Raw genomic sequence first — 25,435 nt, 5'->3', positions numbered from 1 at the left:
TTTTTGGTGGGGCCTGTGTATGTGAGGTGGCTCTGTGGTGCACCTTGAGCTAAGGGGACCATTAAGAGAAAAAAACCGAGAAGAGAACTGGCAGCGCCATGTCTACCTGGTGCACGCTCCCAAATCCGGTCGTGTTGGTCAATCCGTTGGTGCCTTGGTAGAGCCCTGTGGTGCCTGCAGGAGGACAGGACAGGTTAGGACCTCATCAGGGATGGCTTGGGGGAGGAGTAGCAAAAGATGTGCTTCTCAGGCTTGGGGTGGGGGGCAGGACTTGTGAACTAGAGCCGAATCTCCCTGGCCTAGGTTTCTTTAGTAAACAAGAAAGAGAATGCATTCTGAGGGGTTAAGGAGAACAGGAAAGGTGACCCTGCACACAGCCGTGTCGGCCCTGCTTGCTGTGGTTACTAAAATGCTGTTTTATTCTAGGGCATAGTGTCAGGCTTGGTGGAAAGTGCTTTTACCTGTGAGCTATCTTGCTGATCCTGGTAACTCTTTGTTTGTTTGTTTTGCTTTGTTTTTGAGACAGGTTTTCTCTGTATAATCCAACTGTCCTGAAACTCAATTTGTAGATCAGGCTGGCCTCGAATTCATAGAGATCCACCTGTCTCTACCTCCCAAGTGCTGGAATTATGTTCAGTCCCAAACTATTTTTTCTAAACTGTGGTAAAAATGATGGAACATAATACCACTTTATCCAGTTTAAAGTGCACAGCAAGGGCATTAAATACATTTGTGTATCACCACCTCTGTGGAGAAGGGCAGACTGAGGGCTCTGACTTGTGCAGGGTCACAGAGCTGACAGGCTGTGCTCCTGGGAGAATCTTTATTCATTCACAAGTTCAAGCAAACGGATCCTGTGGTGTAGCAGACGATGCCCTGCAGTGTAACACAGGTCTCACTGGGGCCAGCAGAGGCCAGAGCGGCACCACAAGCTCCAAGCTCTTTCACCAAGAAGCAGCCAGCCTGGATATCTACATCCAGAGACCCTGTCCTTCAGGCACGCAGGGGAAAAAGGCATCCACAAGCCATGGAGAACCCCAGATTTGTTCTAGAAGTTCTACCCCAAGAGCCAGAATGGTGGTGTGTGGATGGTTGAAAGAAAGGGACGATTAGTGACAAAAGGAAGGAAGAGATTCAAAACTTGGCTGGATGAGGTGACTTCCAATGGCTTCTCCCAGGTTCTGATAGCCAGGAGCACACGGCGGGTCCTTTGTCAATCTGTTACCTGCTGTTAGCACACAGTAGGTCCTTTGTCAATCTGTTACTTGCTGTTAGCAACTGCTTTCCAAATGGGTTTCCTAACTGTGTGAAATGCGCACCTCCAAGCCAACTATGTCAAATAGACTCTCAGCACATCTCGGATCAATACTAGTTTCTAGTGTGAAACTGTTTTACAGTGTGTTTTTTACTTCTGTTTTTCTATTACTATAAGGAAATGCTGGAGGCAGGTTAACTCTGTATAGAAGAGAGGTTTGAGTAAAATCTGAGGCCAGAGTGCAAGATCAGGCCACCAGATGATGAGGAAGGTGCTTTTGACAACTGCTATCATGGTTGAGTGTGTGTGTGTGTGTGTGTGTAAGTGAAAGATTATATCACTGGGCAGAGAACTGTGTGACCCATGCTTGCTCTTCTGACTCTCCTGTAGCTAGTTAATCTGGGGAACCCATAAGAACCACCTTCTGAGTTCTCATGACCTATGACCTCCCAGCATCAGCACCGTGAGGAGCAACATGGGAGCCCTTTGGGGACAAACTACATCCAGGCCACAGGGACACACGTTCCTGTTAGTACAGGGCGCACACAGGTACTCGGGTAACAGGTGTCAGGTCTGTGAGGTCTGGTGTGTGCCATTCGTTTCCCAGGTTTCACATGCCATCAAATGGTCTGACCTCTTCACTGCTGAGAGCATCATCTATGCCCTGGCAGTGGCCTGGTCCTCTGCTGTGTGTGTCCTCACATTGGTCCTAACTGCCCAGGAGGAGACGGGTGTGAGGCCCCTAACAAGGCTGCCATGTGCATCTTCACACTCATCTCCTATGGGCCCTGCACGTCTTGAAGGAGAGAGACCAGGGAGAGCTGCCTGGTGTAAGGGCTCTTGCCTTATACTCCGCACCTGCTCCCCAGCCCTGCCCCCAGCCTTCAGTATGGAACTCTGGCCAATTTTTGCTGATCTGATAAGAGTGTCATGATTCATGCTTCTCCGGCTGCTGGTGACTCTGAGTGTCCCTTCCTGGGCCTGTCGCCCTCTGGCTTTCTTCTTTTTAATGAGATGGCGACGGTTGCTATGGAAACTCCTGTCTTTTCAGGGTTGAACCCAGCTTCCCCTTAACCCCAGCCCTTCAGGGCCCTTTAATGACTGACATAAATAGTGTAAGATAAATAAAGCTGGAACAACACTGGGGGCCACCACAGAGGGCTGCAGATGCCCCCTCTGGGCTGGCTGTCACACACAGGGGGCCTGTGTGGCCCTGCCACAGTTCTGCATGGCAGGCTGGGAAATGGCTAGGCAGGGCTCACCCCTGCCAACTACTGAGCCAGCTGCTGGGCACTCGGCACTGGTCACTTCTTGCTGTAGTTCTTTGGGGCCACTTTAAAGTGATCTAGCTGTCACCTATGAATGGGACACCTGTGCTGGGCTTTGTGAAGACAGGCTTGTGGACTAACTCTGGGCATAACCCCTCATCAATGCTGCCCCGTCCCTTTTCCTAACGCAGAGGGGTCTGCTGGCCAGGTCCACACCAGTGTCCTCCATATTCAGGAGCCATGGTCTACCTGAGGGGGAATTAAAATATAAAGGAAGATGGCCAGCAAGATGGTTTAGATTGGAAGGGTGATTGCTGCCAAGTCTGAGAGCCTGAGTTTGATCCTCAGACCCACAGGGTGGAAAAAGAAAACTGACTCCTACAAATTGTCCTCTGACCTCCACAGGCACACAAATAAATATAAGAATAAATTTACAAATGGAGAGACAGAAATCCTTCTAGCCTGAGTGACAGGTATCTGGAATGTATCCAGGGGTGCTAGGGACAGAACTGGGTGGAAGGGAAGGTAGGGCTGATGGAAAAAACATCAGGTTGTTAGGAGGAGCCCCAGAAACATCACCTATCCCGGGTCCTAGATACCGACTACAGCTCAGAAAGCCATAGACTTTCTTAGGCCATTTTCTGCTTTTGTATGGGTGCTCACAAGTTTCTATTTTAGGGTTGCTAAAGACGCTTGTGTGTTTTCCAAATACACAGTCAGCCTTGGGAGGTTCACACACGTATCTCAGGATACTCCTACCAGGCAGCTAAATGACATTACATTAAGAAAGCGGGTCTTTGTAAAAGATCTTGACAGAGAGCTTTTACAAACAGCAGGTAGGAGGGTTTGTTTACATCTACAGTATGTAAGATGCTGATTCTCCCATATCATAATGGCCTCTAGCGTGCCTTTTCCGAGCCTGAAATTTTGTTCTCCACTGCCAGTGTATTCCAAATATAAGTACCCAGTGTCCTAAAATTCATGGCTAAAGAACAGCCTTTGGAAGTGTGTTGCCAGGTAAGTATGAGCCCTAACACCAGGCTAGTGTTCCCCAGAGTGGTAGAGAAAGATACAGGGATCCTGATGGGAATCCAACATGGCAGCAGGGTGGGGTGGGGGAGTGGGGCAGGGAGCAGCAGAGTAGTTTTCCAGGTGGAACCCTCTTACAACTTGCTACATGCTTCCGGCCTCCAGAACCACACAGAAATGATCTGGGGTCAGCTCAAGCCTCTTAGATGACAACACTTGCTTCCGTGACCTGGAAAAGTACCGGGGATGCTGTCTTCAGATCCTCCAGCCCTGCCTGCCTCCTTGGAGGCACAGATAGGGTCCTCCTGATCCAGGCTCCGGCCCCACTGCTTCTCTTGACCTCTCACCTCCTTAGTCCTGGCCATGCTGGCTCTGCCACTCCTCAGCCCTCAAGTACATGCCACCTTTCCAGGGGCTGTTCCTTGTCTGGAATGCCCTTCCCTGAACCTCCCCCTGAGACTCACCTGGTGCCCTTTGCCTTTTGCTCAAATCCCTTCCCAACCAGGCCGTCTCTGGCCCCACTAGCCTCTCAGCCCTCCCCCATCTCTGTTTTTCTGTGACCCTTTTGTCCTCTGAGACACTACTTTTATTAAATAAATATATTTTAAAAAGTAGACTGCAGGCCGGGTGGTGGCAGCTCACACCTTTAATCCCAGCACTCAGGAGGCAGAGGCAGGCGGATCTCCGAGAGAGGGCAGGGCAGTGCTGATCTGTTTGGTCACAGGGTGGCTGCTATGGCTCAGTACTTGATGGGTGACAACTGTGGTCATCAGAGAGTAACCCCAACCCTACCCATCCCCATCCTACACCACCAGTCCTTGTTGCTGAAGCCTGTGACTACATGGGTTACGTAGCAACAGGAACTAAGGTTGAAGATGGCATGGAAGTTGTCAGCTGACCTTCATTGAGGCGGTTCTGGATTATCTGGGTGGGCTTCATGGGGCCACAAGGGCCTTTAAAGTGGCAGAAGAGCTAGAGATATAGCCCATAGGGGAACACAGTAACTTGAAGCAAGCCAGACTTACCCTGCTGACGTGTTATGCAGAGAGGGGACCCAAGACTAGAGTTGGAGTCCCGTAGCCCACAGCCAGCAATCATCTGAGGCGAAGCACCCAGGGAAACGCTATTACATTGAGCTGAGCTCTGGCCTATGTTTGATCCCTGTCTCTCTGGGTCCTCAGTGATGAGGGAGACCATCTGTCACCTGCATTGCACAGTGTGGAAACTGAGGCCCTGGGAATGGGGGCTGCTACTCATGGGACTTACTAAGAACAGAGCCGGAGAAAAGTTGGGTAGCCTCAGAGGCTCCATATTGAACCCCCAAATTTGCTTACCTGGGTATCATGAGATCCTGGATGCAAAACTATAGAACCCTCTAGAAAGGAATCACTACCGAACTATTGATTCCCGTCTGAGCTGAGTGCTACAGAGGGGTGTCATGGGTGAAACCACACAACTGTGTTGACCAAAACACCTTCCTACAATGTGATCCTACTGGAAAAGGTTATTCCAGATTCTTCTGTCAAAAAGCATCCCTTGGGCCGGGTGGTGGTGGTGCACACCTTTAATCCCAGCATTCAGGAGGAGAGGTGGAAATAGAGGAAGGTGGATCTCTCTGAGTTCAAGGCCAGCTTGGTCTACAGAGTGAGTTCAAAGACAGCCAAGGCTACGCGGAGAAACCCTGTCTCCAAAAACAAAAACAGAAACAATCAAAAAGCACCTGTTGGCCTGAGGAGATGGCTCAGTTAGTAAATACAAACTGTGTAAACAGGACCCGAGTTCAATTCCCCAGACCTGCATTAAGAGAAAGGAAGGAAGGAAGGAGAAAGAAAGAGAAAGGTAGGAAAGAATAAAGGGAAGGAAAGAGAAAGGAAGGAAGGAAGGAGAAAGGAAGGAAGGAAGGAGGCGAGCTAGGTATGGAGGTCACTGCTTACGATTCCAACACTTAGTGAGGGAGTGTAAACCAGATGGATCCCTGCGGCTCACTGAACAGCCAATCTACACTAATCTGTGATGCCAGACCAGTTAGAATCCCTGTCTCTAAGGAGGTACACAGCATTTCTTGGGATGAGGTTGTCCTCTGACCAATGTGCCTGTGTGTCTCCAGTCAGGGTTGGCTGTGTTCATTTCGTACTAAACTGGCCACTGATGGGTGGTGGCGTGATCAAAGTGGTGACAGAGAAATGTTAAATAAATGCCTAGTATCAGGGCATACTGTGAATTACGGTGGCTCGGGGCTGACATTAGAGAGGAGGACAGAGGAGCACACTGCAGGGACGTTTATTATGAATTTTTCCCCAGGGGAGGAGTGGTGGCGGCTAGAAGGGGCTGGTTTTAAAACAATAAAGTCAATTTGCTATGGTCTGCTTGGATGTTTTGAGATCTTTGAAAGAGATATTGTGTGGCCTCTGGAGGGGTTGGCTGGGACCCACTCTATTTATCCTGTAGGGAGGGCGCCCTGACCTTCGCTGGCTACCGCGGCCTCTTGGCCTGAACTTGCCAGGTCAGGACAGCAGGGCTACTTCTGCCTGAGACCGAGACGAATGACAGCCAGCTGCTGCTGGCCTGGGCAGCCTCTGAAGCCCCTCTCGCCTGGGTGGTTTCAATTTCTGCTTAGTCTGGGCGTCTCAGGGGCACAGTCCAGGACTCTTTGCCTGTCGCTGCTCAGCAAGAGAACACCAGAGGAGGATGTTGGGGGTTGGCTTGTGTCCCCCGAGAAGACAAATTCACATCCTAACCCTGGTACCCATGAACGTGATCTCATTTGGAAGATGCTATGAAGTTAAAGGAGGCCATGGGGACTAGGGTGTGCTGTAAGAACAGAAAAACTTGGGTGCTGACCCCCAGGAAGGGTGTTTGGGGTAACAGATGAGCTGGCATGAAATGTCTGCAGGGTCAAAGGCACTGGGAGTTACCAGAGACCAGGGCCAGACAGGGACAAACGGAGACACCTCCGCCGTAGACGCCTGGCTGGTGGAGAACAGAGGTGTAAACTCACACTGTTTCAGCCACACCGTAGTCCTTCTCTATATGAAATACAGTGGCCAATGGAATGACACCGTTCTTCCAGTTCCCGTGAGGACAGGACCGTAGGGCCAAGGATGACCCAGGCTCTGAATGGCAAAACTTGGTCCCTGGAGAATGGAGTCACACCCTGTTGAGGAGGGCTCTCTCCCAGCCCCTACCTCAGGTCTGTGAAGGGAAGACACAACCAGATCCCCAAGTCCCCACTTCGTATGTCCCCAGGACCCTCACAATGTCACCATATTCTCAAACCTTATACCGTTTCATCTTACTTCACATTTCTTCCTGTCAGTGTCAAAGGAACTCACACTTCTGTAAAGCGTATCATTATAAAGCTATAACATCGTCGTGGAGTTTACGCACAGACGAAGGAGAAAACTCCACCTCGACACTGCAGCATCAGGACCATTTGTCCTCAGTATTACATAGAAAAAGGAGAAACACAAGCAAAGCAACATTTTCAGTCCTAGCTAAATCTGGGGTTTGTCTGTTTTGTTAAAAACAAATACTTGCTGGAATTTAGCAGACATTGAAGACATACTAGCTCCCCTCAGGGATTTCCAGACTCTTTCTTTCTTTCTTTTTCTTTTTTCTTTTGGTTTTTTGAGACAGGGTTTCTCTGTGGCTTTGGAGCCTGTCCTAGAACTAGCTCTTGTAGACCAGGCTGGCCTCAAACTCACAGAGATCCACCTGCCTCTGTCTCCCGAGTGCTGGGATTAAAGGCGTGCGCCACCACCGCCCGGCCCAGCCTCACTTTCTGACTGAGTCAGAAAGGATCAGGAGAGACTAGACAGGGCCTGGCTTCCTCACCTTGGGAACTAGTGATGTCCAGTTGTCACCTTTGCCTTCCATGCAAATGGATCAGGCAGGCAGTGATAGTGAGCTGCAGTACCAAGCATCTCTGGGCATCGGTTAGAACAGGAAGTGGTGAGCTATAGTAACAAGCATCTCCAGGGATCAGTTAGGACAGGGGATGGTGAGCTACAGTAACAAACATCCCCAGGAATCAGTTAGGACAGGGAGTGATGAGCTACAGTAACAAGCATCCCCAGGGATCAGTTAGGACAGGGGGTGGTGAGCTACAGCAACAAACGTCCCCAGGGATCAGTTAGGATAGGGGATGGTGACCTATAGTAACAAACATCCCCAGGGATCAGTTAGGATGGGGGTAGTGAGCTACAGTAACAAATGTCCCCAGGAATCAGTTAGGACAGGGGGTGGTGAGCTACAGTAACAAACGTCCCCAGGGATCAGTTAGGATGGGGGTGGTGAGCTACAGTAACAAACATCCCTTGAGTCTAGGTGGCTATTCATGACATACATGGACTCATTACTCATACTCTCTGTCCATTGGGGGATATCAGAGGGCTCTGTTCTTTTGTATAACTAGTAGACATTTACCAAGAGACTGTCCCCTGGCTTGAACACAGTCAGAGGGGAGAAAGGGCTCCATTTTAGTCCTTGAATGCTCTGACCTGGAGTCACCTCGTTAACGCCACCCTAACTTCACCGCCACACTGGCCAACTGCCTATCCCTTACACATGGCACATGTGAGAGGCCAGGAACGCACACCTGCCTCTGGGTCATTGGGTATGACTCACTGTTGGGGGCAGCACTGGTGGCAGCCACGGCTGCTTTCCAGACCTGGCTGACATGCTGTAGGCATTGGGAGCTGGCACACTCGGGTTTGGCACCTGTTTGTATAGATAAAATTTTATTTGGCACCCAGCCAGGCCCTGTTTCTGTGTGGTCCAGGCAGAGATGAGCTGTCTCGGTGTCTTTTAGAGCCTGAGATGTTTCCTAGCAGGACTTTAGTAGAAAGGGCTTACAGATATCTGCTCGGGGAGACTACGGCAGTTCGGGAAGTGCACTGCGGGGGCCCTGCTATCTTCAGGAGGCCTCTGCCCCTTTTGCTTGGTCTTCTGTTCCCTGCCCCAGAGGATCATAAGTACTCCCAGCACCTGAGTCCTCAGTCACAGCCAGAGAGAACTCATAAAAAGAAAATGAGGTCACAGAATTAACTCCCTGCTGGTGCTCACAGGTAGCATGCAAGGCTGCCGGAATTTCAGAGCTTCAAACTTATTCCCTGTTTGTAGAGTTCATTGAGGTAGGGGCTACTGTCCTTGCTGAAGGAGCAGAGGCATGGGAAGATTCCAAAGCGCATGCACACACATGCACACGCACACGTGATCTAGCACCTCCATTTCACACTCCAACATTCCAGCACTTCCCAGTGGGAAGGTGTGTTCTCTTGATCTGCTCTATGCTGGGCTTGTACCAGAATCTGGGCCCTGTTGCCTCTTTCAGAGCCTGCCTAGACCCCTGGCCCATCTGTTCTAACATGTAGCCCTGCGCCTCTGAGGGCTTAGCAGCCTGGCAGGTCACCTGACACTGAGTGTGAACAGCTGGAGCTTCAGTGAAGCAGATTCCAGGCTCCTGGGGCTGCAGGACAGGCCCCCCCCCCCCTGACGCCGAGGTGGGGGCCCCCTCCGGGTTTTCTCATTCTTGTCCCTGTCTTGGTCACAGGGGTGTGTCACAAGCAGCCAGTGTGGACACAGACTGCAGCTCCAGCAGCCGCGTCTCTGTGGTTGTGGCTGTCAGGTTTTCTAAATGACCAGACCAAAACAAACCAAAAATCAGAGACCGCGGGCTTCAGAGGTTAAAAAATATAGCTGATGTAGAAACTGTCACATCAGTGGGACGCCATGGTGAAGGGGATGCTGGGAAATTGGCACATGCCAACAGTGACAACAGCAGCTTCAGCTGAGCCAGCACTGGCTTCATCCCAGGACTGTCCTCAGCTCCAGTCTGCACAACATGCGCCCAGTCCACAGCGGAGGCTGTGGTGGACCAGTTCCTCAGAGAAGATCATACATACATACAGCCTGAGAGGTGGGATCGGCCTGAAGGTGTGTGTCAGCAAGCAACAGGACTGGGGTGCCATATGAGGTCTCTCTCTCTGTTCAGTACCCAGAAGCTAGACCAGAGACCAAGACCGTCTTGGGAACAGGCCGTAGATGACCTCCAATACATGCTACCCAATGGCAAAGATAGAAAGGAGACACTCAGCAAGATACACACACACACACACACACACACACACACACACACACACACACACACAGACAAATACACAGAGTAAGTTCTAGAAAGGTTCATACTGATAACACTTACACAATTTAAAATAAATATCTGAGCAACTCCACAGTGTAAAAAACCAGGTAGATCTGGGTGGGCAGAATCAGGTCACCTGCATGGGGCACATGGGCCTATCACACAGGACATGGACATTTGAGAGCTGGGGACTGGCAGTGGGTTTCTGAGCTTAGTGAGAAGCTCTGTCTGGGGTGGGAGCCGGGTGTAGGTGGCAGCTGGCTCATGGCCTTAGCTCTTAGCAACAGCTAAAATGGATTTGTCCCAAGGGATCATTGTGCATCCCAGGGCCTAGATCAGTCCTGACCATGGACAGTTTCTGAGTGGAGAGAAAGTTCATAGCCTGCTGTCTTCTGTCTGTTTCTCAGTAGCAGTTCCCTAGGCTGCTGGGGGCTTTGTCTCCCATTCCTGGCTGCTGCTGCGCCTTGCGGATTCTGTTGGATTCCTGAGCAGAAGGCTATCTGCCTGACTCTGAGCTTTCTGCTTGTCCTGGATAGACTCACCACAGTGGAACCTGTGGCTTCTGTTGGTCCCTCCTATCCCTCCACTCCCAGAGCTAATGTGGACAGGAAAGGGACTCTTCTGTCATCTCTCAACAGACTCTAGGTACACACCTTAGAGCAGGCTCAGCTCTCATTTCTTTGGAACATCTGAAATAAAATGATAATAGGTTGGAGAGATGGCTCAGCAGTTAAGAGAACTTGCTGCTTCTTCAGAGAACTTAGGCTGCCAGCATCCACATGGGGGTTCACAACTACCTGTAACTCCAGCTCCGGAAAATCCAATGCCCTCTTCTGGCCTCTTTTGGTATTGTACTCATAAAACACACACACACACACACACACACACACACACACACACACACACACACACGTGCACAAAACACACTGTCCCCTCACCCCACAGTGCATGGGATTGCTTCACCTGGTCTCTGAAATGCGAACTAGGTCACCTCTGTCTTACAATTCTGCTGACTTCCTGATGATCCAGCTGCCCACCAGGTTCTGCCAGGCCTAGCCTCATCTATCCTCTGACTGGGCCCTGTCCTTTGGTCCTCTCAGCCTCTGGACTCCTCCATGATTTGCTGTCCCCTCTTGGGCAAGCCCCTTCCTCTCGCTGCTGTGCTCCCTGGAGCGAGCATCACAGCTGGAAGGGCTCCAGTCACCTACTAGCTTCCCTGTTATTGCACTCTGAACCCTGTTCCCCCAGTTTGTATATAAGGCCCTGACCTCCAGGGTGACTGTATTTGGCAAGGGGGCCTCTAGGGAGGGACTGAGGTCATCAGAAGTCACAAGCCTCACCAGGCCATAACCTGTGTCCTTATAAGAAAGTGAGAGGTCTTTCTCCAAGCCTATACAGAGGAAAGACCATGTAGCTGCCTGGCACAGAGGTGGCTGACCCAAACCTGGAGAGCCTTAGCAGCCACCAAATACGTGTCACCTCGAGACTTCTGATGATGAGCAAGCAAAGTTCTCTTGTTTAAGCCACCAGCCTGTGGCACTGAGAGACTGGGTGAACAGTCAATGTCCCCTTTCTGGGCCATGAAATCCATACAGCCTTGGCTACCATCTCAGAGCTGCATAGCACACACCCCGTCTGCTGCCTGGAATGGAGCCTGCACTTGGGGATGTTTGCTGAATGAATGGTTGATGGTTTTCCCTGCATCCTGCCCATCTCTCCTCATACCTGCGGGCTGCCACTTGGCAGTGAGTGATGCAGCAGCAGAACAGGACCCTGCAGGAGTGCTTAGAAGGCACTCTGAGTGGCAATGCTATTTTGGGAGGCTTCACAACCTTCAGGAGTGGGTCTAGCTGGGAGGAAGGGACAGGTCATCCCTAGAGCCTGGCTCCGGCCTGACTTTCTGACTCATGGCCCTCCATGATGTGAACGGTCTCCACCGCACACTCCCGCTGCCATGAACCTGGGTTCCCCTCATGTGCCTTCCCCACCACGATGAGCTGAGACTATGAGTCTAACCCACATCTCCCCTTCCCTAATTGTTTCTGTCAGGTGTGATCACAGCCACACTGCTGGTAACAGCTGTGTTGCCTAGGAGCCTAGACTGCTGTCCTGCTTTGGTGTCCTGCGTGGTGTGTGGGACTGTTTCATAGAGTTTCAAAAGTGTATCTTCTAACTTTATTCTAAAAATTATTATACTAAGAGCATTTTAATTGGCTTAGGATTTTTGACTCGAAAATATGCATAGGCAGGAGCTGAACAGATGGCTGCTTGGTAACGTGCTTTTCACACAAGCAGGGAGACTCGTGTTCAATCCCCAGAACCCACATAAAAAGCTGGATGTGTGGCACACTCTACTAATCCCAGCCCTGGGGGATGAGACCAGACGATGCCTTGGGCTTGCTGGTCAGCTAGTCTACCTAAATCAAAAAACCCCAGGCCAACAAGAGACCCTGTTTCAAAAAAAATGAAACAAACAAAAGCAAACAAAAACCAAGGTAGAGACAACTGCCATGGAAGGATGGGAGAGGTGGACCTCTGGTCTCCATGCGGATGCTCAGGCATTTCACACACAGACTGCATAAGTCGCTTAAATGGCATATGAATTTCATTTCAAAATCACAAAGGACTTCTAAAATGTTTGTCACAGGGCATTGGATGTGATGGATAAGGGCCATCAGTGTCTAGCGTTCCAGGCGATTCTCCACTGGTACCTGTGACCTGTGCTTTTCTGTTCTCAGTACCCAGGATTGGGAGCGACTCCATTACCACCCACAGGGACAATGAGCCTCTGTGTTTACCTGCTTTCTACATCACAAGCAGGTCTGTGGTGGCACCTCAGGCCTCAGTCCTGCCACTCTGCCTTAAAGACCCCTCTAAAAAGGGCAGAAGAGGGTTATAGTATCCCTTAGGGACAGCAGTAGAAACTGTTCCCAGCACTCTGCTCTTCCTCTTACTGTGGCCTGCCTCAGAAACCCATCATCTGGGTAAGTCAGGCTGTCACAGTAAGAAACCATAGATGGAGTGGCTACTCTCTCTGGAGCCTGGAGGTTGGGAACGCCAAGGTCAGGAGGTCCAGGGGCCTGGTGAGGAGGCTCTGCTGTCTACAATCCCTGTCTCCAAATATCCTCACCCAGCTGTTCCACGGAGAGCACTGTGGTAGGTGAGAGAACATGAGACCTCTTCTCGAAAGTACACCCGTCCCATCCCTAAAGCTCCAACTCAGTGGTCTCCTCCTAGTATACATGCCCTCCCCCCGCAGGGCCTATCTCCAGATACCTCCCCATAGGGTGAGCCCTTTAACACAGATGTGTGGAAGGACACCATTCAGCTCATAGCAAGTACAATAACCTGCTCACTGGGCTGAGAGCTGGCTTCTCTATTGCCCTTAGAAGCTGTGTGTGCTTGTGCTGGGGAGGGGCTGAGTGGGGAAAGTGCTCACTGCACAGGGACCTGCATGGGTTCCGGAACCACAGGGATAGGAGGCATAGGCAAGAGAATCTCAATAAACTCACGGGCTAGGCCCAGCATGCACTGATTAACAAGACACTGTGTCTCCAGCAAGGTGACAGCTAGGGTGGAAATCAGAGGTTGTCCAGACTTCCACATGCATGCACTTATTCTCACACACAGAAACACATACACAGATCATACTTACAAAGACATGCACACAAAAGATAGAAGAGGAGGAGAAGGTGGAGGAGGAGGAGGAGGAGGAGGAGGAGGAGGAGGAGGAGGGAACAGCAGCTGGGTCTGGAGCCACAGGATTGTAATTCTAGCTGTTTGGGAGGCTGAGGCAGGAGGATCATGAATTTAAGGGACTTAATGAGATCTTGTCTCTAAATAAAAATTTGGTTTTAATAAAAGGCTGCAGGTAGAGGCTAGAGGCAGAGCCCGTGCTTAGATGCATGAAACCCGGGGTTCAACTCCCAGTGCCGCAGACAAGAACCCACCTCTCTCAGCGTTGGTCTGCCCAACTAATCATGACACCATGATTAATTAAAACTAAACAGGAGTGAAAAGCCACTTTCTCCATCACCCTGGCCACATTTCAAGTACCCAGTAGCCCTGGGGCTAGTGACCACTGTAGTGGGACCCCAGGCAAACCTTTCACCCTGTCCCTGTCATTCTTGGTGGCTTTGGGGTTTGCAACCAACCAAATTCTGCATATAATCAGAGAGGCCCCAGTCCCTTGACCTCTATATGTCCTGAATGTGGAAGACTAGCCGGATACAGGACAGAGGGCTGGCCAACCTATGAAGGTGGCCGCCAGCGGGAGGTGGGGCTGAGATCAGAGTGACATGTGCTGGGACCTCAGAGCTTTGTGGTCAGCAGAGTTGCTGACTCACACCCGGAACCTGACCTTGGGCCAGCGCGGCTGGGCTGCCAAGCCTGGCTCCTGACCTGCCTGACCAAGGGAGATCAGGCTGACTTCACCTGCTCAGAACTGGCTGGGCCAGGGCAGTCTAACGCTGTCAGCACTAAGGTAAAACAGAGCCTTGTTCACTTGGCCAGGATGGGGGACATTGCCATGGCCACCTGCCATTAAGGTTTTCCAGGGCAGGCTTTCCCGTCTGCCTGTATCCCCAGGTACCTTTGGTTTGTGCTTAGCCATTTCTATTTCTGCTTCAAGGCCTTGTGGTTCTTAAGAAAATATGGACCTAGATTACAAAATGAGACAGGGAGGCCCCCCCTTGTGCCTATCTGTCTACCTCCCAAGGGCTTCCCAAGATAGCACTAAAGCCAGCTGCCAACACCTAACAAAACAAAGGCAGCCTGCACTTAAACATGGTTGCCGGGCTGGGGACATGGCCCAGCCATGTTAAACAACTTTCCGTACAAGTCCGAAGGCCTGAGCTGGATCCCAGCAGGCCCCTCTCAGGAAAAAGGCTGTAGTTGTAGCACTGGAGGTGGAGACAGGGGGATGTCTAAGACCCACTGGTCAGCCAGACTACCCAAACTGGCAAGTTACACACTCAGTGAGGAAGTCTGTCTCAAAAAACAAGGTGGAGAGCAAGAGAAGAAGACACTTAAGGTTGACCTCTGGTCTCCACGCAGGCTTACGTGTGTACATGCCCCCATTCCTACAAGTGTGCATGCATATACGAGTATACACACGCACGAGCGCACACACACACAGGTGGAAACATCTCGGATGATGAGATAGTGGCGAGGGTGCATCCTGACAACAAGGGCAAAGGGCTCAAGGACCAGCAAGAGTAAGGTTCCTCAGAACAGTGCGTGTGGCCAGGCAGACAGAGGAAGAGCCCAGTGCCTATAACAGCATCCACACGCGCCAAGCCGGCAGCATCCATGATGGAAAAGAATCACAAATGACCCCTCCCTGTGGGACTTCCACTCCTGGCCATGGCTGATGCTCAGGGAGCATTTGTCCTCTGACCGACAGAATGTGAAGCGGCCATTTCCCCAGGTACCGGGCATCAGACCATCAGGGCAATGACCCTAGCTAGACCTGAAACAAACAGCAAACACCCTCTTCAGGATGGGCACCCGGGTGGAGCTGGACCTGCAGGAAGTGTTGTGACTCGGATATGTAGGATGGGTACCAGAGAGAAACAGCTGGCTGAGAGCTGGGGGGCGGGGCAGCAGTCTGCAGGTTATTTCTCCTCAGATGCTACTTTTAGGGGAGGCTCATGTGCATGAGGAAACTACCAGGGTGAAGAGGAAGAAGCATCTTCCAGAACTTTCCTTGAGTAGGACTGAAGAGAGAGAGAGAGAGAGAGAGAGAGAGAGAGAGAGAGAGAGAGAGAACACCCTTCACAAGCATTGGGTGGAATGTCCTGGAAGGTTGCCCTCAGTGGGTGCAAAAGCATTGGCCTCAAATTCACTATGCATAGCTCAAGCTGATCTTCAACTTTTGATGCTCCTGCCTCCACTTCCCAAGTGCTAGGGTGCCAGGTGTGAACCACCACTCTCAGTTTATGTGAAGCTGAGGATGGAGCCCAGGGCATCCAAGGCAAGCATTCCTCGGCCACACGGTCTACGGCCTTCAAATCAGGGTTTCTCCCGGAGAGAGACCTGGAGCTCACCAGGAAGGCTGGGCTGGCCGGCCAGGGGGAATCCAGAGATCCACCTGTCTCTGATTCCTCAGTGCTGTATTTTAATGTGGGTTCTGGGGGAATCGAACTCAGGTCCTCGTGTTTGTGAGGCAATCACTGTATCAACTGAGCCATCTCCCCAGTCCAGAAAGAGTTCTTTGAAAAAATACTAGCAGAAACAAAACTATGAACCCATAGACCAAGGAAGCTCAGTGAACTCCAGGCACACGAGTCAAGAAGGGAGCCATGGGATGGCATGTGAAGACAAAGCAAGCCCACAATAAAGAGAGAAGCCAGCGCAAAGGAACTTGGTCACCTGGAGGATGCTTTTCCCTATGACTGTTGTCATGGTAACAGGATCTAACACACTGCTGACAGCGCTTATATCTGCATAAGAAGTTCTGTGTGGGTTATCAGGCACTCGACAAGGTTTGGACGCAGGGTGGGTGCAGGGTCTTAGTGGAAGAAAAATGTTTGTAGATGTCTGAATGTTTAATCTGCTCTCAAAGTTAATATGAAAGAGGAGTGACTTCTAATGGATCTTTTATTCTCCTCATTACTAAAAGAATCTACTAGAGGGAATGATGTCTTTCTTGTTATTCCTCCCATGTGAGGAATTGACCTAGGAACTCTGTGTGATGGTCAAGTGCTCTGCCACTGGGCTAGAGCCCTAGTGGATGGAACGTCTTTGTAGGTCACCGTACACACCGGGGAGTCACAGGTAGAGATTGCACAGCTATGTCCTGACCTAAACATTCCCAAAGGGTAAAGCTGACGGCATGTGGATTATATCTCAGCAAGAAATAAATGAATTAAAACAAACAAACCTGATAAGAACAAATACTACATTTGGTTTCAACCTGGTCAGAATGGTGGCCATCGAGAACAGCACCACGTATGCTGGCCAGGATGTGGGGGAGGAAGAGCCTTTGTTCACCGTGGGGAATGTAACCCAGCGAGCCTGCTACAGACATCAGTGTGCGAGAAGCTGGGAGATGAAGGGGAGACACACTTGCCACACTGTTACAGTGCCTCAGTTTACCAATCTGTAGAGTGCTGGAATGGTTCTATTTCTGCCATGTACATTTATGAAAGGGACCCTGGCTTCTCACGGCAGAATGCTGCTAGAAGATAGCCCATGGATAGCCTCAGGCTCCACTCAGCCATTCTGGTCTTTCGCTCCTTTTGCTTTCTCTCTCTTTCTCTCTCCACACAGAATTAAGTCCCACAATCTTCTGAAATATGCAAGTCATTTGAGAGTTTATTCCTTCTCTGGCGCAACTCGGGGCTGATATGTTGACGTGGGCCTGGGATGTGAGCGCCGTGTGTTTGTGTTTGAAAAGGGGGAGGCCTGGCTCTCCTGATAGCTGTCAGTACCAGGGTTGGAGCGAGCAGGAGGTCCAGTCACACCCTCCACACATGGTGGCCATGAGAACCATGGGAAAATGGAAGCGCCATTCCCATGGTAGGCAGGAAATGAGCGGAGGGTGTGTGTGATGTGTGAAGGGCTCCCGGGGACTGAGGTGGGGTTGGGTCCAAGACTGACTCTGTCCTCTGCTGAAAGTCACTTTCTAACTGGATCTGTGAGCGCAGAGAGGCAGGATGCTGCGGAGCTGTGTGCCTTAACTGGAGAAGGCTGGGTTTCCATCTTGCTGCCTGGGTCACAAGACCTCACTTGACAGTCTTACGTTGCTCTGGGCTCTCTGCCTTTGTCACAGGGCAACTATGTCCACCCAGAGGATGGGCACATTGATTCCTGATCCTCTGGTCATGTCCATCACGCCACTCTGAGCTTCTTCACACGCTTGACCATGACCTGTAACTGTTTCCTGCCACCCTGAGCTTCTTCACACTCTTGACCATGACCTGTAACTGTTTCCTGATGAATGGATTCCTGTCTAGCTCTCTCCTGAGGGAACCATCCTTGTCCACTGCTGCCTCCTCACCCCATGCCAGGCATAAAGCTAGCATTCAGTTATGGAACATGAATGGGTGAGCGAATGGCGAGGCACCTTGAGAGGGTCAGGCACATAATACACAGCTGGGCTGAGAGTGGACGATGCCCCCTTTCAGCCTCATCAGCATAGACGTCCCAATCAGCAAGTGTGGTTTCTAGCTGCAGAAACCTAATGCAAGCTCAAGTTCCCATCCTTGGAGAACCTTTATTGCCAAGAACGGTCCCCTTCCTCACTGAGTTTTGGTGTAGGAGGTTCTTCTGTATTTGTGTTGCTTTCATTGGTTGACTAAAGAAACTGCCTTGGCCTTTTGATGGGGAAGAGCTTAGGTAGGCATGGAAAGGAGAACTGAATTCTGGGAGGAAGAAGGCAGTGTGGCAGACGCCATGATTCTCCTGCCAGAGACAGACGCTGGTTAGACTCATGGTGGTAAGCCACAGTCAAGTGGCGATACACATTAATGGAAATGGGTTAATTCAAGATGTGAGAGTTGGCCAAGAAGAGGCTAGAGATAATGGGCCAGGCAGTAATTTAATTAATACAATTTCTGTGTGCTTATTTCGGGGGTTAAGCTAGCCGGGTGGCGTGATGTGGCCCGCTCCTCCTCCTCCAGGCTTTGAGAGATGGATCCAGAAGCTGTCACTCTCCAGTGGGACTCAGAAAGGTCACTGGCAGGATAACAGAGACAATAGCAGGAGCAGGGGAGAAAGTACCAGAATGAATGTTCCCAGAGGCACAGCCTCTATTTCCCTTCTCTGTGCATCAGGCCCAAGAGCTACCTGGGGCACCAAGAAGAGAAGGGGTCCTGGAAGGTTCAGAGAGGGGAGGTGAGTCCAGGGAGCCCAGGAGATCCTTTCCTTCAGTCACGTGGGGGCTGCAGGAACACTTCCTGGGCACCTGGAACTAGAGCCCATTTTCCTGAGTGCCTCTTATCCCATGGAATGCCTTTCTCTGAGTCTTAGCAATGGCCTTGCTTGATGCATCACAATGCAAGCCAACATGGTTGCACAGACCACAGGTTCCTGCTCCCTCCCTGAGGCTCCCTTTTCAGGGACCCTCTCAGTCTGTCCCAGGGTCACCATCTCTGTTCTGTTCCTTAAACACATTGACATATTTTGCTACCTAGCCTTTGTATCTCTCACTCCCTCTGCTTGAGATGCCCTTCCCATGTGCTCATATAGCTAGTGCCAACCTCACCCTTGTCTTTGTCCCGTGCCACAGTTGGCTCCATCTCTCCCCTGGCCTCTCAGCTGCTTGTCAACTCTATGTGGGTACCATGATGCGTCATTTCACTCAACTTCTGGCAGGACTACTGATTATCTGTTGACTCGTGAATCCCCACCTCTGCCTGGGGCCATGGGACTGCCCCCTGGGCAGAACTCATGCTTTGTCCATCACTTATGATGGAGCCTGGCACACAGTAGGCACTTTGACAGTCTGCTGAGTAGGTGGGTAAATGGACAGCCTTCCACCCTGGGGTGCTCCAGACAGGGACAGGGAGGGCCAGACACCACACTTACTGTGCACTGGGTAGGCATAGGGGCTCTGTCCAGCAGGCGCGGTGCTGAAGCTTGGTCCGTAGCTCAGGAACCCGCTCTGGCTGGGGGAATGGTTCAAACTGTCTTCTGTTTTGATACCTTGGAAGGAGACAGAAGCACCAGACATGGCTAGAACCCTTTCCTGTCATCCACAGAAGAGTGACCGAGTCAAAACAATGTTCTCATCAGCTTCTAAACCAGAAGTCACATTAGTGCTAAAGTCAGCAGGTGTACAAGCTTGTGTGTGTGTGTGTGTGTGTTTGGGACTGGGTCTCATGCATCTCAGGCTTTCCTTAAATTCACTACCTAGCAAGAATGATCTTGCTCTTCTGATCCTCCTGCCTTTCCTTCCCAAGTGTCACATCTGGTTTATCCAGGGCTGGGATGGAACCTAGGACGCTGCCCATGCTGGACGAGCTTCTGCAGCTGAGCCACTGTTCCATCCCCACCCTCGACTGCTGGGATTACTGGTGTGCACTGCCACGCCCAGCTCTCACATCCATTTGTGTGCATGGAAGTGGGAGCTCTGCAGCTGGCTGCCCCTCCTCCGAGTAGCTCGCCTTCTTTACTGTAGATCAGTTGCTCTGGATGGGCCTGGCCCCCAGTTGTGCAGGGACACATGGCTCACAGTAGTCATCTAGAGCATTCGGTCCCCTCTGCTCTGGAGTCTGGGTCAGGGACAGGGTGGAGCCCAGACAGAGGGAACTCTGGGACTTCAGGGAGGTGTCCTAGGCAGGAAAGGCTCTCTATGTAGGGTACTTGCAGCTCAGAAGTGCTTAGGGTTATGTCTGCCACTGTAGTGGAAGAACCAGTAGACACTGAAGCCCACACACAGGGAAACAGCTCATCTGAGCACCCAGGTCCCTGCCTGAAGCCGGTGACATACACTTTTGCACTCTGAGGAGTTGATGCTCAAGGCCCCCAAAGCACCCTTTCAATCTCTCCTACCCTGCCTGACTTTAAGAGAATCGAGCCTCTCTGTACTTAACCTGAGACCCATGACCTCTTTTGCCTCCTCATCCCATTTTTCCCCCCCTTGGGTACGGCATTGTCACATGAATCAGATTGGCCAGTGAGGACCAACAGGGGCTCCTTTGGAAAGTGCCGAGAAGGGCAAACTCTTTCTGCCAAAAATACTGATGCTCAAAGACCAAAGTTGGCAGGCACTGTCTGTGTCACCATGGGGGGACAGCATCTGTGGGAGTGAAGGCCATTCAGAGGAGAGCACCCAAAGATGGCTCAAGCTTCCCATGAGCGCTCTGTAGATGATAGGTGAACATGTGCACATGTGGAGGTCGGAGGATGGCTTATAGTGTTTTGGTTTTCCCCCTCTACCCCTAAGTGGCTTCCAGGGATCAAACTCAAGTTGCCAGGCTTGTGCGGCAAGCCTGAGCTATCTCATTGGACCCTCACGAATGCCACTGGAGCACCATACACGACGACAACTGCATCCCCAGATATGCCAGTACAAGAATCACTAACTCCTCATCTTCCCGAAACCAGCATGGGTTAGTGTTATGGTTCTTGTAATTGAAAGAGACATCCTAACAACCTGGAAGAATCTGGGCCATGCTTCAGCCATGCTTTCTCCCCTTTTACCTCCAAGCCGAAATTAGTCCAGCTACATTTATGATCCTGAACTGAGGCATGAAGGGACCACAATGTTGGTGCTGCCGGGGCTGCAAGGGCTTGCTTGGTACTCACTGTAAGGGGGGATCCCATAGGCTTGTGCTGGAGGTGGGTACGCTGTATAGGGTGGTGCCTGCTGGATGCCTGCGCTGTACTGTGTCTGGCCATAGGCTGCCATGGCTGCGGAGGGCTGACCAGGAGTGACACACGGGTGAGGCCTGATGGAAGGAGAGATGGTTAAGTCTCCCAGTCCAGCCCAACACTTTCCCCAGATCCACCGCTGGCTGAATGTGACCCACGTGTTTACTCTCTCAGCCTGGGTCACTAGGAACATGGCTGGTCTCCTTGTACCACATCAACAAAAATATGTCTACTTCAAAAGTATATTTTAGGCAGATGTCCCTCCTCTATTCCCAGGGCTCTCCTCACAAGCCTGGAACCCTGAGACAGGGCTGTGTCCCTCCTCTCTCATCCAAGGGCTCTCCTCATAAGCCTGAAACCCTAAGAAAGGGCTGTGTTCCCTCCTCTCTCATCCTAGGGTTCATATGGATTTGGGGATGGAGGAGTTCTGGGTGAGTGATAGAGCCAGCAAAAAGGAACAAGGAAAGGATGAAGTGAATAGGAAGCAGGAAATGGGGGTGAGGAAACAGCAGGAAGAGGGAAAGGAAGGGGACAGAGGCCGTGGAAGAGAAAAGGGGAGGGTGCTAAACAGGGAAAGGAAAGAATCGAAAAAGGAGCAACCTCCAGAAAGAAGGAAACAGCAGACAACACTAGAGCCTATTCTAAGCAATTTACACATTCATTTACTTTGTGGGGACAGGCCACTCAATGTTCCCTTTCCCAGATGGGGAAGCCAAGGTTCAGGCAGTCAAATTATCAGTGCAAGGCCATCTAGCTGCAACCATGAAGCATTCCTATTAGGGAAACAGATACCAGCCTCTGAAAAAGAGGAAGGGAAGAAGTAAGATAAAGGGGATGCACATGGCCAGACTACTCACTTTGCAAAGAGCTGAGGAGAGGCCGATTTGGCAATGCCTGAAGAGAGAAAGAAACACATGAGGGTTTAGCTACCAAGGCCACGTTCAGCTCAAACTGTGACTTCAGAGGGACTTGGGTAGGGAGCAACTTAGAGAGCCATTGCTGGGGACTTTCTCTACCATAGAAAGTTCTCAGAGGCAGGCACTCTTCTCTTAGTGGGCTCACAGCCCCTCTCTGGGTGCACCTGTTCTCCAGGCACTGTAGGAAGGCAGACACGGAAAATACACAGCATCTCAGAACATCAGGTAGAGCCGATGCCCCACATGCTGCCCAGAAGGGGAAACAGAAGCCAAAGAGAAAGGAAGTACATGCCGGAAGGTCACGGTTCACAGGGGGCAACCAAGAGCTGCAGGATGAAGATACAGGCTGGCTCCAACCATATGACCTTTCCTCATCTTCCTCCTCCTCCTCTTCCTCTTTCCTCTCCCTCCCCTTCTTCCTTCTCCCTCCTCATCTTCCTCCTCCTCCTAGTCTTTCCCTTCCATACCCCTCTTCCTCCACTTGTTCCCCCTTCCTCTTCTTGTGCAGGTGTAATTGTGGACACTTAGAGACCAGAGGACAATCTCAGGTGCCATTCCTCTGGAGCTGTTCACTTTGCTTTTTGAGTCAGGCTTTCCCATTGGCCTGGGATGTGCCCACTCCAGTAGGTGGCCTAGCTAGCAAGTTTCAAGGGACCCTCCCGTTTCTACCTCTCCAGTGCTGGGATGCAGACCACCATGCCCAGGATTTTTACATAGGTTCTGGGGGTTAAATTCAGGTCCTTACCCTTCTATGGAAAGCACTTTACGGACTGAGTCATCTCCCCAGGCTGATATCACCTGATGACATCACCTATGACATCACCTTCCTGTCCTCCCCCTACCCCCTTACTCTAGCTGGTGTGGTTCAAGTCAGGCTTGCTCCAGCACATCCAAGGAAGGCACTTCTTAGCTCAGTCCCGAGATTCTGACACAAATGTCTTATATTGCATTCCTGGACACCTGCTGTTCAGCTACCACAGGGAACAACTGGATGATGACGAAACATAACAGATTTAGCTGGGAGGGCTGTTTTCTAGGGTGTCATCGATCTGGGTGGTTCTCCAGGGATTTCAAATAACACCACTTTATGTCCTTAAGTAGCCTGGATGGATTCTGGATGGGGAGAAAGGATACACTCTGCTGTGGGACAATCCTCTTGTACCCCGTAAAGATTTGTCACTTGTATTTGTGTAATAAAATGCTGATTGGCCAGTAGCCAGGCAGGAAGTATAGGTGGAGAAACCAGACTAGGAGAATTCTGGGAAGAGGAAAGGCTCAGTCTACAGTCGTCACCCAGACGCAGAGGAAGCAAGATGAGAATGCCTTACTGATAAAAGGTACCAAGCTACGTAGCTAACACAGACAAGAATTATCGGTTAATTTAAGATGTAAGAGTTAATAAGCCTGGGCTACTAGGCCAACCAGTTTATAATTAATGTAGACCTCTGTGTGCTTCTTTGGGACTGATCAACTGTGGGACCGGGTGGGACAGAAATCTCAGTCAATAACACTTATTCACTGAGTTACTTTTCAAGTCTGCTGACTCTGAGTCTCTAACTCTCTCACCTTACTCTGGGACTTGTAGTCCCAGAAGCTTCTCCCACACACATATCATAGTCTTATAACATCCATCTTTTATCTTTTCCTGGGAATCACTCTCTCTGCATTAGTGATTTTAATCCCCAGGTGAAGAGCTGCAGGGTGGGGAACAATCTTGAGAAACTCACCCAGGACCTCTGATCTGAACCCTGGTGGTCCAGCCTTGCAGCCTGTGTCAGCCAAGAGATGGCCACCTGTATGATTGCAGCAAGCACTCCCTCAGGAGTTAGTGGTGAGCCAGGCCTAGTGGTAATGACTTAGACACAGGATCTCATTTAATCCTTACCATGAGGCAATAGGACCACAAGGCAGGCAAGGCCCTCTTCCTCCCACCCTCTGTCCAGAAGCTCTGGAAACTGAGCATGTCTGAATCTGAACCCCAGGGTCACATGAGCCTGATCTCTGTTGTCAAGTCCTTAAACACACTCTGCTGTGCCTCCTTGGAACTTCACATAGAGTCATAGCTGACCTTAGACACACAGAACTGTTTTCATGACTACACACAGTGTCAGCATGTATGGATCATGGTCAGATGACCAGAGTTCAGCTTGACTCTATTTATGTGTGTGTGTGTGTGTGTGTGTGTGTGTGTGTGTGTGTGTGAATGTGTGTGTTTATGCACATGCATGGTGTAATGGCGTAAAATATACTCTTTATAAACCACACTTAAAAACCAAAGAGCAGCACTGACTCAATGTCAAGCAAAGTTCTGGCACCTATTTGGCGCCTCCTGATACTTCTCTTGGTCCTGAGGTCTTTGCCCTAGGCAGGCTCAACATGGTCCCCTTTCTCCTCTTCCAGGACCAAGAACCACTTATCTCTGCAGCAGCCACTCTCACTGTTGGTAAAAGCTCAAGTGTGCAGAGCAAATTCAGAAAGCATTGAATTAAACGCTGTTAATGTTTTCATTAATAAATAAGCAAATACTTACAAAAACGGAACCCGCAGAAACAATATTCCTGTGGGCTCCCGTTAACTTATTGTTCCAGGCATTTGAAATGAGTGTCTTCTGTTGCTAAGGAGTGATTGGCATGGTGGCTTTGTTCAGGCTTCCGGCTTCCTCACCTCCACCCCCTTCCTGACCCCTCCAGCCACCTGCCTTTCCCCCCTGGACATGGCCAGGCCTCCCTTCTCCCTGCTCCTCACATATGCCGTCCACCCAGCCAGAGAGTGGGGTCAGGGATGGGCACTTGGGAATGCAGAGTGCTTTTTCTCTTGCAGACTATTCTTTTGAAAAATAGTTTTTAACCTCTTGCCTCCTGTATTACATTTAAACTTGCCATCATAGGACACTCTAGGGATTGAGAAGGTGGGGCAGACTCCCCTACCCTTCCCTTGTTTCTCCCTGTGTTCCTCCTGGACAGGATGGGATAGACTTCATTGATAGTTGGCCTGTGTCTAGGAGTGGTGGGACTAAAGTGGGACACCATAAAGGTCAGAGACTCTGGATCGAGCAGGAAGGCAGCCAGGCCAGCCAGCCCCAGTTACAGAGCAGAGCCCCCAGTCTGTGAGTGCAGTAGCTGCAGGGGCCAGAAGAGGGCGTCAGACCCCCAGGAACTGGAGTAATGGGCAGTAGTGTGTGGCTTTACTGGGTCTTGGGAACTGAACTCTGGTCCTCTGCAATGGTTGGGTGTGTGCTTTTAACTGCTGAGCATCTCTCCAGCCCAAGGCCCAGTTTTAATAAGCAGAAACTACAGGAAGAGCCTGTATGTGAGTGTATACAGCTGTGTGATTGTGCATGTGAACACACTGTACGCGATTGTGTGTGTCTGTGTGTTGGTGTGAAGGATACACCCAGTTACTTGCTCATTCGTGAACTCCATAAGTACTGCTATTACTCACTGTGAGCCAAATCTACAAGCCAGATCTCACAACTGGCTGACCTAATGTCTTTGGAGAGGAAGCAGAT

At 50.8% G+C, this 25,435-nt stretch overlaps 1 protein-coding gene across 3 annotated transcripts in view; it reads right to left on the bottom strand.

The window, feature by feature from the left end:
• Eya2 (EYA transcriptional coactivator and phosphatase 2) overlaps window positions 1-25,435 on the bottom strand; it is a 149,869-nt gene that overhangs the window by 56,326 nt on the left and 68,108 nt on the right. For 2 of the 3 annotated variants that reach the window (XM_075963101.1, XM_075963102.1), the window contains exons 3-6: window positions 21,868-21,904; window positions 20,945-21,087; window positions 19,223-19,339; window positions 107-174 (exon numbers count right to left, since the gene is read on the bottom strand). In XM_075963101.1, the coding sequence (XP_075819216.1) occupies window positions 107-174; window positions 19,223-19,339; window positions 20,945-21,087; window positions 21,868-21,904 (365 nt within the window). The remainder of the gene's footprint in view (window positions 1-106; window positions 175-19,222; window positions 19,340-20,944; window positions 21,088-21,867; window positions 21,905-25,435) is intronic. The other variant, XM_075963103.1, reaches the window with a different exon arrangement.

Source organism: Microtus pennsylvanicus, chromosome 2 (genome assembly GCF_037038515.1).
Source record: "Microtus pennsylvanicus isolate mMicPen1 chromosome 2, mMicPen1.hap1, whole genome shotgun sequence".
NCBI lineage: Eukaryota > Metazoa > Chordata > Mammalia > Rodentia > Cricetidae > Microtus > Microtus pennsylvanicus.
This window is presented reverse-complemented; position numbering and strand designations above follow the sequence as displayed.